At 37.8% G+C, this 14,221-nt stretch overlaps 1 protein-coding gene across 1 annotated transcript in view; it reads left to right on the top strand.

Moving 5' to 3' along the window:
- The window catches only part of arap2 (ArfGAP with RhoGAP domain, ankyrin repeat and PH domain 2), a 131,945-nt gene that overhangs the window by 89,830 nt on the left and 27,894 nt on the right, over nucleotides 1-14,221 (top strand). Inside the window, 3 exon segments of the mRNA XM_062444397.1 lie at nucleotides 1,627-1,771; nucleotides 8,822-8,924; nucleotides 9,702-9,900. Of these exon segments, the coding sequence (XP_062300381.1) occupies nucleotides 1,627-1,771; nucleotides 8,822-8,924; nucleotides 9,702-9,900 (447 nt within the window).

The following is a 14,221-nucleotide window of genomic DNA, read 5'->3' as shown; positions in this document are numbered from 1 at the left end:
TATATTACACCAAAAGCATTTTAATTCACTACAAAAGTAAAACAATAATAAAACATACCTCAAGAAGAGATGTTTTGGTCCTGTTCTGCGGTCATGTAATGATATCTTTAAAGTAACTGAAAACAACTTGTAAATTAAGTGAAACATAATGTGCTATGAAATCAACATCTGTGGACCAAAGTGGCTGCTGTTCACCAGAAGTTAAATTTTCACTTTTTGTAAGTTTTGCATTTGCTTGTGTTTGTGTCATCATTTTTGTGTAGAAGGGAGGGCTAATGTAGGCCCTAGCTGCCAGTATGCCTTACTAAGATACTAAGACTAAGATATCCAAGGACGATGGCATCATGGTGGAGATTTGCTCTGGGACTGTTAATATGTGACTTTATTAAGATTTTTTTTTTTAGGCAAGAAAGTAACCATTTAGATTCCCAAAATGTGGTAAGTTTATCCAAATAATGCCTGTTTGTAAAATGTTTTCAGAGATGTGAGGAGCTGCCAAGTGAGACCAGCTACTCTTTGGTAATTTACCGCTGGCTCTAATGTCTCCATAGCATTTTGATGTATAATGCCTTTTAGAAGATAAATGTTGGTCACAGAGAAAATCGAATCTTACTAAATCTAGGGCTCTTTATGCACAGATATCACTGCATTTCTATAAATATAAATGTATTCAAATTAACAGATCAGTCTATATTAAATTCCTATTAATTATATTAAGCTACATGACAGTTTGAATTTTTATTATAGTTGAATAACATAATTTACTGCATTTCTCTGTCAATGAGGTTATGTTTTTGTGAGAAGAAAAGGGTTTGTGGAGCTTTGAGCTGTGATTATTTTGTCACAGCCAGGTAAGTGTATTGAGGACGTGGCACGTTCTAGAAACAACATTTAATATGGACTGATCTGTTCATTTTAATACATTTATATTTATTGACAAAGTACCCCAGAGGCAGCGCAGTTATGCTGTTCAGTAAAAACATGAGGCTTCACTTTACATTCAGACAACCTAATGTGGCAGCTACAATTGTTCCACTTCATCTGTGAGACCAACATTTATCATATGTCAAAATACTACACAGACATTAAAGCCAGCGGTAAATTACCAAAGAGCTACACAGATCAGTTCATCAGATCATTTTCTCCCAGGAATGATGATGCAGGACTCGGGCTGCTGCTTCGAGATGACCGGCTGGTCTCATCTTGCCAGCAGCTCCTCACATCTCTGAAAACACTGACGCAGATTTATAAGCAGGTGTTATTGGGATAAACTGACATATTGGGATTTTACATGGTTACTTTCTTGTCTGGAAGCCATTCATTTTTCAGTGGAACTTGTTTCAGTTCCAATACAACTTTTCCCAATACTTTTGCCAATATTTCCTTCTTCAGTTCAGGTTTTACTTTCAATGCCAAAATGTAACTGTCGCTGCTTTGGCCCCATATTGAAACAAGTACTTTTAGTTTTGTTTAGTATAGTTTCTTTTGGTTTGTTTTCATCCTTCCAATGGGGGCACCAGATCAGAAAAAATACTAGTAACACAAAATGTGTGAATATGGTCTCACTTATAGTACATTCATCTGTCTGTTTTTGTGACTACATGATTATGTGTGTGTATATTTCAGAAATGGCACGACGTTGGTGTACGTTGGAAGGCGGCTTCCTGAGTTACTATGAGAGCGAGCGAAACCCAACAGCCATCGGCAGGGTGGATGTCACTGAGGTGGTCAGCCTGGCAGCCAGCAACACTGAGACAATGACTGGAGCAGGGTATGTACACACAAAACCACACTTGCATACCCATATTTTATTCTCTGATGAATCTCTTATGAATAAAACCTCAACTAATGAGGTCAATTCAGAAAACCTTTCTTTTTAGAACTTTGAGTTAAAGAGTTTTGGAAAATATGCTCAGCTCAAGTTTGAAAGATTTCAGTTAATCAAAACCGGTGGTGAGTATGTGTCCACTGGGAAAAGGGAGGCTCTGTTATGCTTATGGCTTCAGAGACTGAGGCACCAATTTATAGATTGTGAAAGAGTTTTCGCTTATGAGGTGAAGTACGCATTCTGTGTATTCTATTCTTACTTTATTTTATCATATTTTTCTCTTATTATCAAGTGGGTTTTATTTTCCATCTTGTGAACATTTACATGATTTTATGTTCATTTTATGTATTTTTTATTATTATTTTATTTATTTTTTTATGTATCTTTTGTTGTAATGTTGTATGAAAAGTGCAATGCAATTACATTCATTATTATTATTTAAGATCAAATCTTATACTATAGAATCAAAGTTTAATCTTGAAAATCACAAAAAATAGACATAGTACTGTTGTTAAAGTATTAATATTAGTATCTAAAATCTTACATTACTTTTAAACCTGCTCCATTGAGTGTTAATTTACACATGAATCCACATTTGCATAATTCAGCTAGGTTGTAGGGCATTCATTAACTTTCACACTCACACAGCATTTACATTCACTCTCATACACACCCTGCCAGACACATACAGCATACTGTACACTCCAAACCATTTGAATGCCTTATTTGCATCTCCTCAGCTAAATCATAATTTATATGTCATTGTTAACTGTATAACATTGTTCACTGCTCAGAGTGTGCACACACACACACACACACACACACACACACACACACACACACACACACACACACACACACACACACACACACACACACACACACACACACACAGTTACAACATATGTAATTCATATATTACAGAGCTTCAACAAAGGACATAAATGCACACATACATCGCTGTGTTGATTTTCTTCCTTGTCAAATGTCTCATTAGCATAATCTTAACTTGAACATTATTCAGTTTAACAGAACCTATCAGGGTTTTATGAGTGCTATATTTCGTGTTTAGTTTGGCAGAGATGCATGGAAATGTCTCAGCTTTAACTGCCCTGCCTCCAGTCAACTTTACAGAGGCACCCCCAACGGCCCCTAAACACCCTCGCTCCTGCGTCAGATTATGATTCAGTTATTAAAAAGTTGCTCTGACAACAAACTTTTTTTTCTTTATTTCTCCTGGAAGTGTAACAAACACACAAAAGGAAACAGATGTCTCGATCCGTTCCTGTTCACCCTCTCTTCGATCCCACTGGATCGGCCTGTGTGTGTGTGTGTGTTCATGTGTGTGTGCTCCAGTTTATCATCCCGAACATGGAGGCTGATAATGGCTTATGATTAAAGCATACGCCAGGTCTTTAATGACAGCAGCAGATGTTATGAAGAGGGAACATTGCTTTTATTTGTAAATGTTATTTATATAACTATTAGAAAACACATCTGGCCAGCTAAAACTATGACCTTTTCTAACGAGCTGAACTTACGCACAGTCATGACAGGTTACATTGATAATAGTGTTTGTGCACAGACTCTACCATACCACAATGAAGTGAGGCATTTTTAGCTAACATCCTAGTTATAGGTCATGGCGTCGGCCCAGAAAGGCTATTATTTCTCTGTCGCTAATACTCCGCCATCATAATGGCCATACGCTTAACTCTGCATCACTCCTTTTCACTTATGCAACTTTCACTGTTCCCAGCATGCCTGTTCGCAGAGAGAGCGGGGACACCTCACCTCTTGACTGTTTGCCGCTCATGAATATTAACATATGTAGATGACACACTCCCACCAGCAGCCTATCGCTGCGCTACAGGAGGCCGTAGGTGTCGTTTTCATTAAACACAGCATTGGGATAATTTTACCATGGCAGAGGACACTGTGAATTATAGCGCCGACCCGACACATACGTCTGCTAAAGTTGTATGAATATTACAAACCCCACTCTCCACAAGAATTAATGCAAAGGGGGTATGTTGGCTGGTGATAAGTTGAAGTTTTTCAGGGACATTTTCTTTTAACTCATCTGCCTGTTTCGACAAGAATATTTCAAGTCAATTCTGACCTTCAAATTCAACTAAAAACGTTGGAAACAAACCCTTTCTGCTCTTTTCCTGTTTTTCATCTCCGGCTGCTTTTTTTTTTGCACCATTTCACTTTCTCCGTCACACTCTTTCTCACTGCCATTCTCACACATACACACACCAACAAAAATAGCAGAGAGTTTTTAAAGACTTTTAGTAGGGCTTAGGTGCTAACTTTGCCACTAAGATGGGTGTGTATGTGTATATACTGTATATTTGAGGGCTTGGGAATTAAGATGTTCTCAAAGCACTGAAAAACCAAAAAGACAAACTAAAAGAATACAGAAAGAATACAGAAATAAATGCAGGTATTTCTATGCATGTTTAAACCACAAGTGTATTTGTGCAGCAGACTTCTCCACAAGGAAAAGTGTTTGTAATCTATGCCAAATTTATTAAAAAAACTACTCCTCCAACACATTTAATTAAGTATACAAAAAAAACATATTTATTAAATTATCAATCTTATCTCAAATAATTAAACCATTTGTCTTTGTTTAAGTTTCTATCAAATCCATTGAGGTTATATTTTGTTCATATCAACAATGTTTTAATTAAAAGATGGTACAAATACACAATCACAGACTCATTCAGCAGCTTACATTTTACCCACTGCTTTTTTCTCTTTGTATTACTTCAGTCTGCGATCAGAAAAAGACACTTTCGGCAGTGCCTGGTAACAGCGAGCACACAGTGTCTTTATATGCCCCGAAGTAACCTGGTTACTGTCAGCCGTAGGCAGCGATCAGATTAATTAAACACCTGATAAACAAGAAATACTTTACTTAGTGGGGGGAAAGATTAAGCGGAATCAAGTTAACACAGTAAGATTTCTGCTGATGAAAGTCTGCTTTCTAACAGGTTTTTTTTTTTGCATCTCTGCATGTTTATGACAAAGACTTCAGACGGGAAAAGTGTTGCTGTGGTTGCAGTGTTGCAGGATAAAATAAAAGATTGTTACTCCTCTTGGTGATTCACATATTTGAAATAACTGAACTTGAAGTCAAACAAAAAAAAAAATGCTGGTTTATTGAGTTAGTTTTTAGGTGCATCACTTACGATCAACCTTTGATTTATTTACTTATTATTTATATTTAAGTTGCTTTTTAATTTGTGGCTAGTGTGCTCCTGGGCTACACCTAAGTCCTCGTAGAATATGGAAATATGTCTGTCATATTATGTTGTCTTGAGTGACTGATGTGGCTGTCTGACTTGTTTCTCTTGTGTCACTGTATTTGTCATGGCCAATTTTTCATTTGGGGATTAATACAATTACAGCATCAAATCTAATTCAACTAATGCACACATCGGAAAACCTGCATGCTCTGTCACTACAGAGCCTGTAGTGAGTTACCATCAGTACATATACTCAGAAAGAGTTAGTAGACTAAAAGTGGTTCAAAATTGCTGTAGTATTAAAGGAAAAGTCAAATCACTAACCAGTCTCGTAGAAAAGCTGGTAGTTGAAAACAAACAAGAAAACAGAAAAGAAGGAGGAAAACAAGATCAGAAAACATACAAATCTAAAGAATCTATTACATCTAAACCATTTTTTCATGGTAGACACAAACCATTTAATATTGCAGGCACACAGTACAAGAAAGCGTCTTATTGTATGTCATCATGGCCATATGTTCTTTCTCTTATCTCAAGTTCCTCTGCACATCATTATTTCAACACACCCCCCCCCCCCATCTCTCTCTCTCTCTCTCTCTCTCTCTCTCTCTCTCTCTCTCTCTCTCTCTCTCTCTCTCTCTCTCTCTCTCTCTATCTCTCTCTCTCTCTCTCGCTCTCTCTCTCTCTTTCTCTGTCTTTCTTTTTTTCCCTCCCCAGCCACTCCCTCCCTCGGGGATGCTCATGATGTAGAGTTCATCTCTTATCCCTCTATCTTCTCCTCCTGTCCTTTCTTTACCATACCATTTGGCCGGCGCATCTCTGCGCCCATCTACCGCTTCCTCCCTTGCTCTCCCTCTGGGACCTCCTCTAACAAGCGTCTGCACACCTGCCTGCAAGGAGGACGAGGAGGAGGAGGGCGAAGGAGGAAGAGGGGGAGGAGGAGGAGGTAGGGTGCGGGGTCACGCGAGGGCACACAAACACCCGTGTCTCGCCTGTTCCCCTGACACATGTGAGAAGAGAGCGACTCAGTGCTGCCGCGACCCCTGTGACACGCCAACTTAAACACCCATCGCTGTAGCATTTAGAGCCTCCCTCGCTGTGGCGTGCCATTGGAAAAGGAGCTACTGCTTGGCAGTGTGTTCAAACCATTAAGATAGTGATACTCTGACCTCTACCATGGCAGAAAGAGAGAGAGAGAGTGAGAGAAAGGGAGAGAGAGGCAGGTTAGAGGCAGAAACGACAGAAGGAGAAAGACCAGCAAAGATTAATAGCTGCATTTTTGCTTTTGACAGCTACGGTTTTGCCTGCAAATGTGTGTGGATGAATGAGTGTGAGAGTACATGCATATACTCCTTTTCTTCTTTTTTTTGAAAGATAATGTATTTAGTGTGCCTGTAAGTCAGAAAGGGAATTCATCCCTTACTGATTGACTAACACACATTGTTTGAAAAGCTTGCTGCTTGATAATTTCAAGTTCAAATCTGAACATCTGAACTGAATTATGTTATAGTGTGCTGTAAGCAAAGCCACAGTACATCAATAAAAAAGTGTTGCTTCACATAAATTGGAAAATATATTTTTTTAATCATAGTCTGCGTTAATAAAAAAAACCCAAAAAAACATAATTACTATGGTGTTCTATTTAACATTTATTAAGAAAACTGGTGAACTTAATAAAATGTGTGCTTTGAAGTGGAGCAGGAATCTTGATTGAAATCTCACTGACTGATGTAATGAAAAATTCAAGGCATCCTTTCCACTCCAAAAAAAAAAAAAAAAGTATAATCAGTTTTATATACTCTATATCATAGCCTACTACTCATCAGTTTAAAAATGGATGTGCAAGAAATTAATTGTCTTGGTATGTGTCTAAAATGTTGTGTAACCCTAGGCAACAAAACACTGACATCTGATAAAAATAAATGGATGACTGAATCTCTGCCTCAAGAAAGAAAGAAATAAAGAGTAGTGAGAAAATAAGCTTGGTTCTAATATTTTGAATTCATTTCATGTACAGTTTGTCAATATGTAATCATTACTTAAATAGTGTTTGTGGCGTCTGAAAAGCCGAAAATGTTATTTTAATCCATCTGATTGGTGTAACTGTGCCCTTTCCATTAGAATGAGTAATTTATTCAATATGGTCAACATATGAACATTTGTTTTAATTTGTTCTGTGGAAACTTGGATTATACAGACAATCAGCTACAGCAGAGCTCAGGCTAGTCAACATTCAGCTTGGTAATCAGTACATTAAAAGACAGGTTCACAGTTTTTCATGTCTTTCCTAAAATAACAGTCATATGCCCAAATGAACATTGACACGTTTTTTCCTTCTGTAATTATTCCTCCTGCTGGCCATCAAGAGCTCCCTTCATAATTCACTTTCAATGTAAGTGATGGGGCACAAAATCCACAGCCCTCCATCTCTGCAAAAGTGGATTTTGTCCCTTATAAAGCTTATTTAGTGGGACTCCTCTAATGGTCATTATGAACAGGAGGAATAATTATAGCAGGCAAAATCTGTTTCAATGTTCATATGAGCCTCTAACTCTAAAAAACAGTGGCCTTGATAAATGGAAAAAATGGCTTAGATTACAGTTTATATATACTTAGATAACAAATTATTTTCACTTTTGGAAGCTGATTTTCCTTTTCCTTTAATGCACTTTTTTAAAATTCAACTCTTGTATCCGAGAATATTCCAAAAGTGTAGAAAGCAGCACACGCACTGCCTCTGCATAAAAGCAGTGACATCCAACACTCCAAATAACTCGGGCTCGCTTGAAGTTACAAAAGGGGTCTCACAGGACTCAGTACTTGGTCCTATCTTGTTTACATCGCATATAAATAACCTGGGTTCATTGGTTATTAACAGCTCTTTTCATTATTATGCTGATGACACAATAATTTACTCATTGGCGCCTAATATTGAAAAAGCTTTGTCTAAATTAAAGTGCAGTTTTTTGGCTATTTGGCCAGACAAGACTAATAACGTGGTCTTCACCAGATCCCAAATCTAAAAATCTTCAAAGTTTTACTATTAGTACAAAATCAGGGGCTCAAATTAATGTTAAGTGTCCCTTGCTATAAATACCTTGGTATCTGGATAGATTATTTTATTATAATTTAATCTTTAAAAAATAACCCTAAACCCTAACCTTTTAAAACTTATGTTGAGGAACTGACTAAAGTGTCAGTGCCTCTCTTTTAAGCAGTAGATTACAGATTGTAAAGGCAACATTTTTATGTGGTTGACTATGCAGATGTGATTTACGTGCATGCAGCTGCCCATATACCTTCAAACTCCTTGATGCTGCGTATCTCAGTTTTCTGAGATTTATTACAGGTGACAGTTTTAAAACCCATCATTGTATCCTGTATGAGAAGGTAGGGTGGACATCACTTATCACTCGATGGGAACAACACTTCACAATTTTATGTATCATCACTTTTAAGATTAAGAAATATGGGATACTGTACTCATTCACAAGAATGCATCACCTTGGATATCTCATATATTAACACAGATCTGGGAAAAACTGCTTCTGCTTATTGTGCTCCTTATAGATGGAATAAGCTTCAGGACTCCCTTAAATTAGACACATTTTTATCATGGATATAGGAGGACATAGGAGGGAGGAGGGGTTGTTGCTGTTCAAGTTTTTTCAAATTGCTGTGTGAAATGCAAGAAAGGTAAGAGTCGCTTTAATAGTAAGCTGTGTGTCTCTGGCAGGGCTGTGTTTACAGTGGAGCTGTACCTGCAGACAGAGCGAGTACTGATTGTCGGAGCTGAAACACAGGAAACGCAGCACGACTGGATCCATGCTCTAACAAAGGTGACACACTTTACATACAGCGCACACACAAAAACACACATTTATTTTCATTGCCTCCTTTTTTATAAGTTTGTTTTTCACTTAAAGTTACAAAGAAGGAACTTGTGTGAATGTGTGCCGTGGAACTGCAGCAGATCTGTATTGCACTTTTTCATTCATTCTGCTACTTTGCAACACACACACACACACACACACACACACACACACACACACACACACACACACACACACACACACACACACACACACACACACACACACACACAGTGGCACACATTGTTCTCAGTGAGACCTGTGCAGCTTGTGCTTCTTTCAGTAAGACAAGTGGTCTTGCTATCTCTTCCTCCACATGCTGACAGGATCTTGTAATAACACCTTACATAAATATGTCGCCTATTCCCTTTTTTTTATCTCTTTAATCCCAGTCGACCCAGTCAGAGATAGTGGGAGGTATAGCTGCATTAGCCCATATGTCTCTCCATCTGTACCATAGGCTTTTCACACCTCCGTATTTCAATTTGAATCACAGATCAATGGCCAGCCAGAGCAGAGCAGGAGGGAGGGAAATGTACTTGGAAAATAATTCAGCCAGAGACCAGAAATTGAGCAAAGGTTTATCCTTTCAAGAAGAAATCAGTACCTGTTCTGTGTTTTAGTTGGTTTTGAGGTGATGCTCCACGGTAAAAAGTTTCACAGTTAGTTGCGAAAGTTCTAAACTCAACTCTCTCGCTCTTTTTTTTGTTTTTTTGTTTATTTGTTTACGTGCCTGACTCACAGTGCTTCATCCCGTCTAAAGTGGAGGGCTTGGTGCAGAAAGACAGCGAGCTGATTGGCAGACTCCACTACAAAGAAGGCCACGACCTGTACCACTGGAGACTGGGCTGGTTCGCGCTGGAAGGCTCTGCTCTGCACTTCAGCCCAGGAGATGAGGCGGGAGAAGAGGAAGTCCTTCAACTCAAACAACTGCATGAGCTCAGTAAGCTTGCTGCTTATATGTATTATGTATTTATTTATTTATGGCTATTTAAAAGTGACTAGTAAGACCAAGAATGAGACAGCAACATTTACTTATGCACCCAAGCAAAATAGACGTTTCCGGAAACTTGGTTACATATTTTCTCCTCCTAATCTGGATAACAGGTTATAAACTGCATCTTGTTTGTTTAGTAGATCATACTTTGAGAGATGATTGAAATTGGATAGACTGACAGAGCTTCTATCCAGCTCTCTCTGTTTCCTTAAAGATCAAAACTGCTTATTGATTTAACTGTTTCACCGTCTGAGCTGAACACAATGGACCTCTTGCATCAGTCAATACAGAAAAGAAACACTTTCAACTTATTTTTAAAGGGGCACACCAGAAATTTTGTATTTAAATTGCATCAGGTTGGAAGACTCAATGTCAAAGTCAGACCACCAGCAGCAGCAATATCGTGACTTTTAGTGCAGGGAGTAACATTGTTAGTGTATGCTCTAAAAACACTATTTCCCATAATGCAATTCGTAGTTTTGCTTAATTTGACCCTATCTGCCTTGCATAAATCTTCCAAACTCCTTGTTCCCAAGTTTGTAAAACAAGATTTCAGTTATATTTTTTCTCCATACCCAGAAAACATCATCAGCCTAGCTTTCTCAGACTCAACTTCTTTTTTCCCCCCAAATGCTGCATTTTACATCAGCTATCAGTCTCTTGCTAAAAAGCTTAAGTGGAGCTTTTAATAGGCAATAAATCAGATCTTTATAACCACACAGCACAAAATAACCAAATCTGTTTATGGTTATTAGTGAGGTCAACTGCAGTAACTCTCATTGCAGTCAGAGTAACTTTCTGCCTTTTTAAAAGTCGCTCATCATTCTCACATTCACTCTGTAATTTCCCAAAAAACTACCAATGCATAACAACCTCCTATTACTTGCATTTGTAACTACTTAATAATGTTCGACGACACATGCAAGCAGCCAGTGTCAGAAGACATTTTCGACTTTTCACACCATTACACACCCCTGTTGGATCTCCGCTCTAATTGGCTACTGTAGCTTTCTCGTTCATTAGAGGACCATGCTTTGACAAGCCTGCAGGAGCGTGACAAGGTGCCACAAGCCAGAATGTGAGAAGATGTTCTACTAATATAAGGGTCAATAAAGATCCTTGTTACTCATCTTCAAGCAAACATCAATTAAAATATTGCTAAAATTCTTCACAAAAATGAGTATGAAATTCTCATGTGACAGTTGTTTGCTTTCGTCATTACAAAAATCTGAAGTATTCACAGTATGATGATACTGTATCCACTGCCCACTGACATGAAGCAGTTATTTTTATAGGACAGTCTGTGCAGGGAAGCTGGCAGTATAGGCTGTAGGCTCAGAAGTTCACACACACTCAGCAGATGATAAAGAATTTGGAATATTTCAATCGATTGCGCCAGTGTGATGTGCGAACAGAAGGAGGGGAAAATCAATGGATCTTTTTAATCCATTTACAGACCGACGTGGATCAAATCGCGCAAAGTGCCGCCCCATCTTCTCACCTGGGGCGGGATAAAGAACAGCGCCTGGTGTTCATTTTTATTCCCGGCTTTCTCCAACCATATTTGTCACAGCTGGGGAGCCGTCAGCGCCAGAAGGGACTGTGTTTTGTCGGGGGATGGTAGGTTCTGGAGCAGTGAAAGGATCCCTTTAGGAATCCCAGTCTGTGACATGGGATTAACTGTTATTTTCTCCACAGTGACACCGCCACATGAAAGGTGCCCCTGTGTAGCAGCGAGGGATTAAATAAATACACTTTTCAATTAAAATTTGCTACATGCTTCAAATATGCTGCACTTGAAACTGCATCAGGAGCTCATTGCAAGCAGTTTGCTCCTGTTTTGTTTTGTTTTTTAACCTCAAGCTGACCGAGTTATAATCATTTTCTAAATCACTTCTCAAAACTTACTGAAGGGTTTTCTTATTGTAAGACGAAGGCTCTTATCTTTTGCTTTTCCTGTTATTTGTTCTATATTTGGATTCTTTTTTACTGTCTTAAGTTTAGTGTTCAAACCATTTTATTGATTTTTATCATTTTTCCGTATTCATTTATCCTGGCACTTTGTAACTTTATTTTTTATAAAGTGCTATATAAATAAATTAATTCACAAGGAAAAGAAAGAAAAACTCATACCCCTGAAGAACGGGATTGCACTCCCTTTAAAAATGGCTTCCTGGGGGCTCAGCTGTGTAGTTGAGAGAGGATTGATCTTTTTGTGATGTCTTGTGTCAAGACGTCTGCCTCACAAATAACTAGCGCCCAAGTAAAATGAGGGGAAAATGTCAGATACAGTTGGATAATCATTAACCTGTCACATTTCACAAATCAGCCTTCCCACCCAGAACTTTCGGAAATGAAAGGTTTTCAAACAAGATAAGCACATTAACTATGAACTCATTCACTGCAATTTTCTCAGCAGATTTCTCTTAAGGCAGTAGATAAATAGAGAAAAAATGTTAATCCCATTGCTCTGCTCAATCATCTAAAAATTAAGATAGGCATCAGCACAAGACTGCAGTCCAGCATATTTAGTAGTCAAATGAAGTCAAACTTCAGTGTCTACACTGAGGTTCATTTAAAGGCAGAATGAGATTTTTTTTTCTTTTCTTCTTTTTTTTTTTTTTTTAATACTGCAATCATAGCAAGTTGATGATTCATGTTCATCTTGAAGTTACTTAAAGTAAACTGAGTAACCACACCTATTTCTGATATAGTATATACAAAGATTATACTTCCTTCAGTACTGTAAAAGTCTACAGCTGCACGGTAAACATTTCAAGTACATTTAAGTTAATAAAACCAATCAAGTGTTGAAGTACTAGTAAAAAAATGTTTAAGATCATGTTGGGGTATTTTTTATCTTTATTTGACAGTTGGACTCTGGCTAGAGTGTGCCTTATGTGAAAAGACATTGCTGTAAACAGAAAATACCAGGGCCTACTTACAGTAACAAGGTCCTTCAGTCATTTTTTCCCAGATGTTAAGTTTCAGACGCAGTTAACTCTGCTGTAGTGGTCAGTGTGCGTATGTGGTAATCAGGTGTGGCGGCCATATGTTAGACCTCTAAAGAACCGCATTAAAATGCCGAAGACAAAACACACAATCTTCAGTGATGCAACATTCATTTCACCAGCAATAAACTCGATGCAGTTCTTAAATTAAAAAAGCAATTTGTCTGTTTAGCACCTAAAAATGGTCGCAAATCCTTTTGTAATAATCCCCCTTAATGTTCCCACTGAAAATGTGCACTGGCAATGATTTTCAAAGGAAGAAACAGCACGGAAATCTCTTTGTACAGGATGCCCAGTTCAAATTATAGAGGAAACAAGGCCGCAGACTTAGTTCCTTATCACACAAACATATTAAGCAATAAAACATTTCCTACTGAGCTGCGAGAAGGATAAAAGAGGATTGCTGTGATGATAAGTGCTTTTGCATTTACCTGATAACACTGTTAACAAACCTCTCTCAAGTCAATATCAATCTCTAAAGTTCTCCTTCTTTCTTTTCTTGTAGTTTGGATCAGAATGAAATACTGCGCCCTTGAAAATCAGCCAAAGAAAATCAAAAGCTTAAGAAAGGGGAAAAAAAAGATTATGTTGTTAAAAGAGACTTTTTGGGGATTAATTGTTTTAGCTGTTTAGCTCAACATACAAAAGCCCATACAAAGGAGACAATCTACTGTTAGGAGTCTAACAAAGGAGATTTTGTTGGACTAAAAAACATGTAATATTTCAATAGTTTTACCAGGCTTCTTCCACACACAAAATCAATTTTAATTACATGAAGCAGATACAGAGATTGTGGTATTTGCAAGAGGAAGGAATTGTTCTTTTGTGATGATTAGGACATATCAATACAGTGAATAGAAAATATCTTCCACAGACAGTATTTCTTAACATTACTCAAATGATCTGACTTCCATAGTTTTGGGAATTTTGCTGATCGAGAGTTAAATGAGTGGTAGTAGTGAGGGGTAGATAGTTAGCTCGCTCCTAAAATCAGCTGTTTGTGTAAATGAAGTCCAGGTTCTTCTCTGTTTTCTGATTTCCTTCTTCTACAGTATATATCCATTATTTAAGCACTACCAAGAGGAACTTGATAACAATAAAAGTGCCAGCTGTTGCTAAGAGATTTGCGGCTGCAGAGTCTCATATCTTTTTTTATTTTTGTACTTTTTTCTGTTGTCTGTGATTGTTGCCACGATTCACACAATCGTTTGAACCCAAAGAAGAGATTATTGCAGAGCTTTTTTTCTTTTTTTTTT

This window comes from Scomber scombrus, chromosome 23, assembly GCF_963691925.1.
Source record: "Scomber scombrus chromosome 23, fScoSco1.1, whole genome shotgun sequence".
NCBI classification, from domain to species: Eukaryota; Metazoa; Chordata; class Actinopteri; order Scombriformes; family Scombridae; genus Scomber; species Scomber scombrus.
This window is presented reverse-complemented; position numbering and strand designations above follow the sequence as displayed.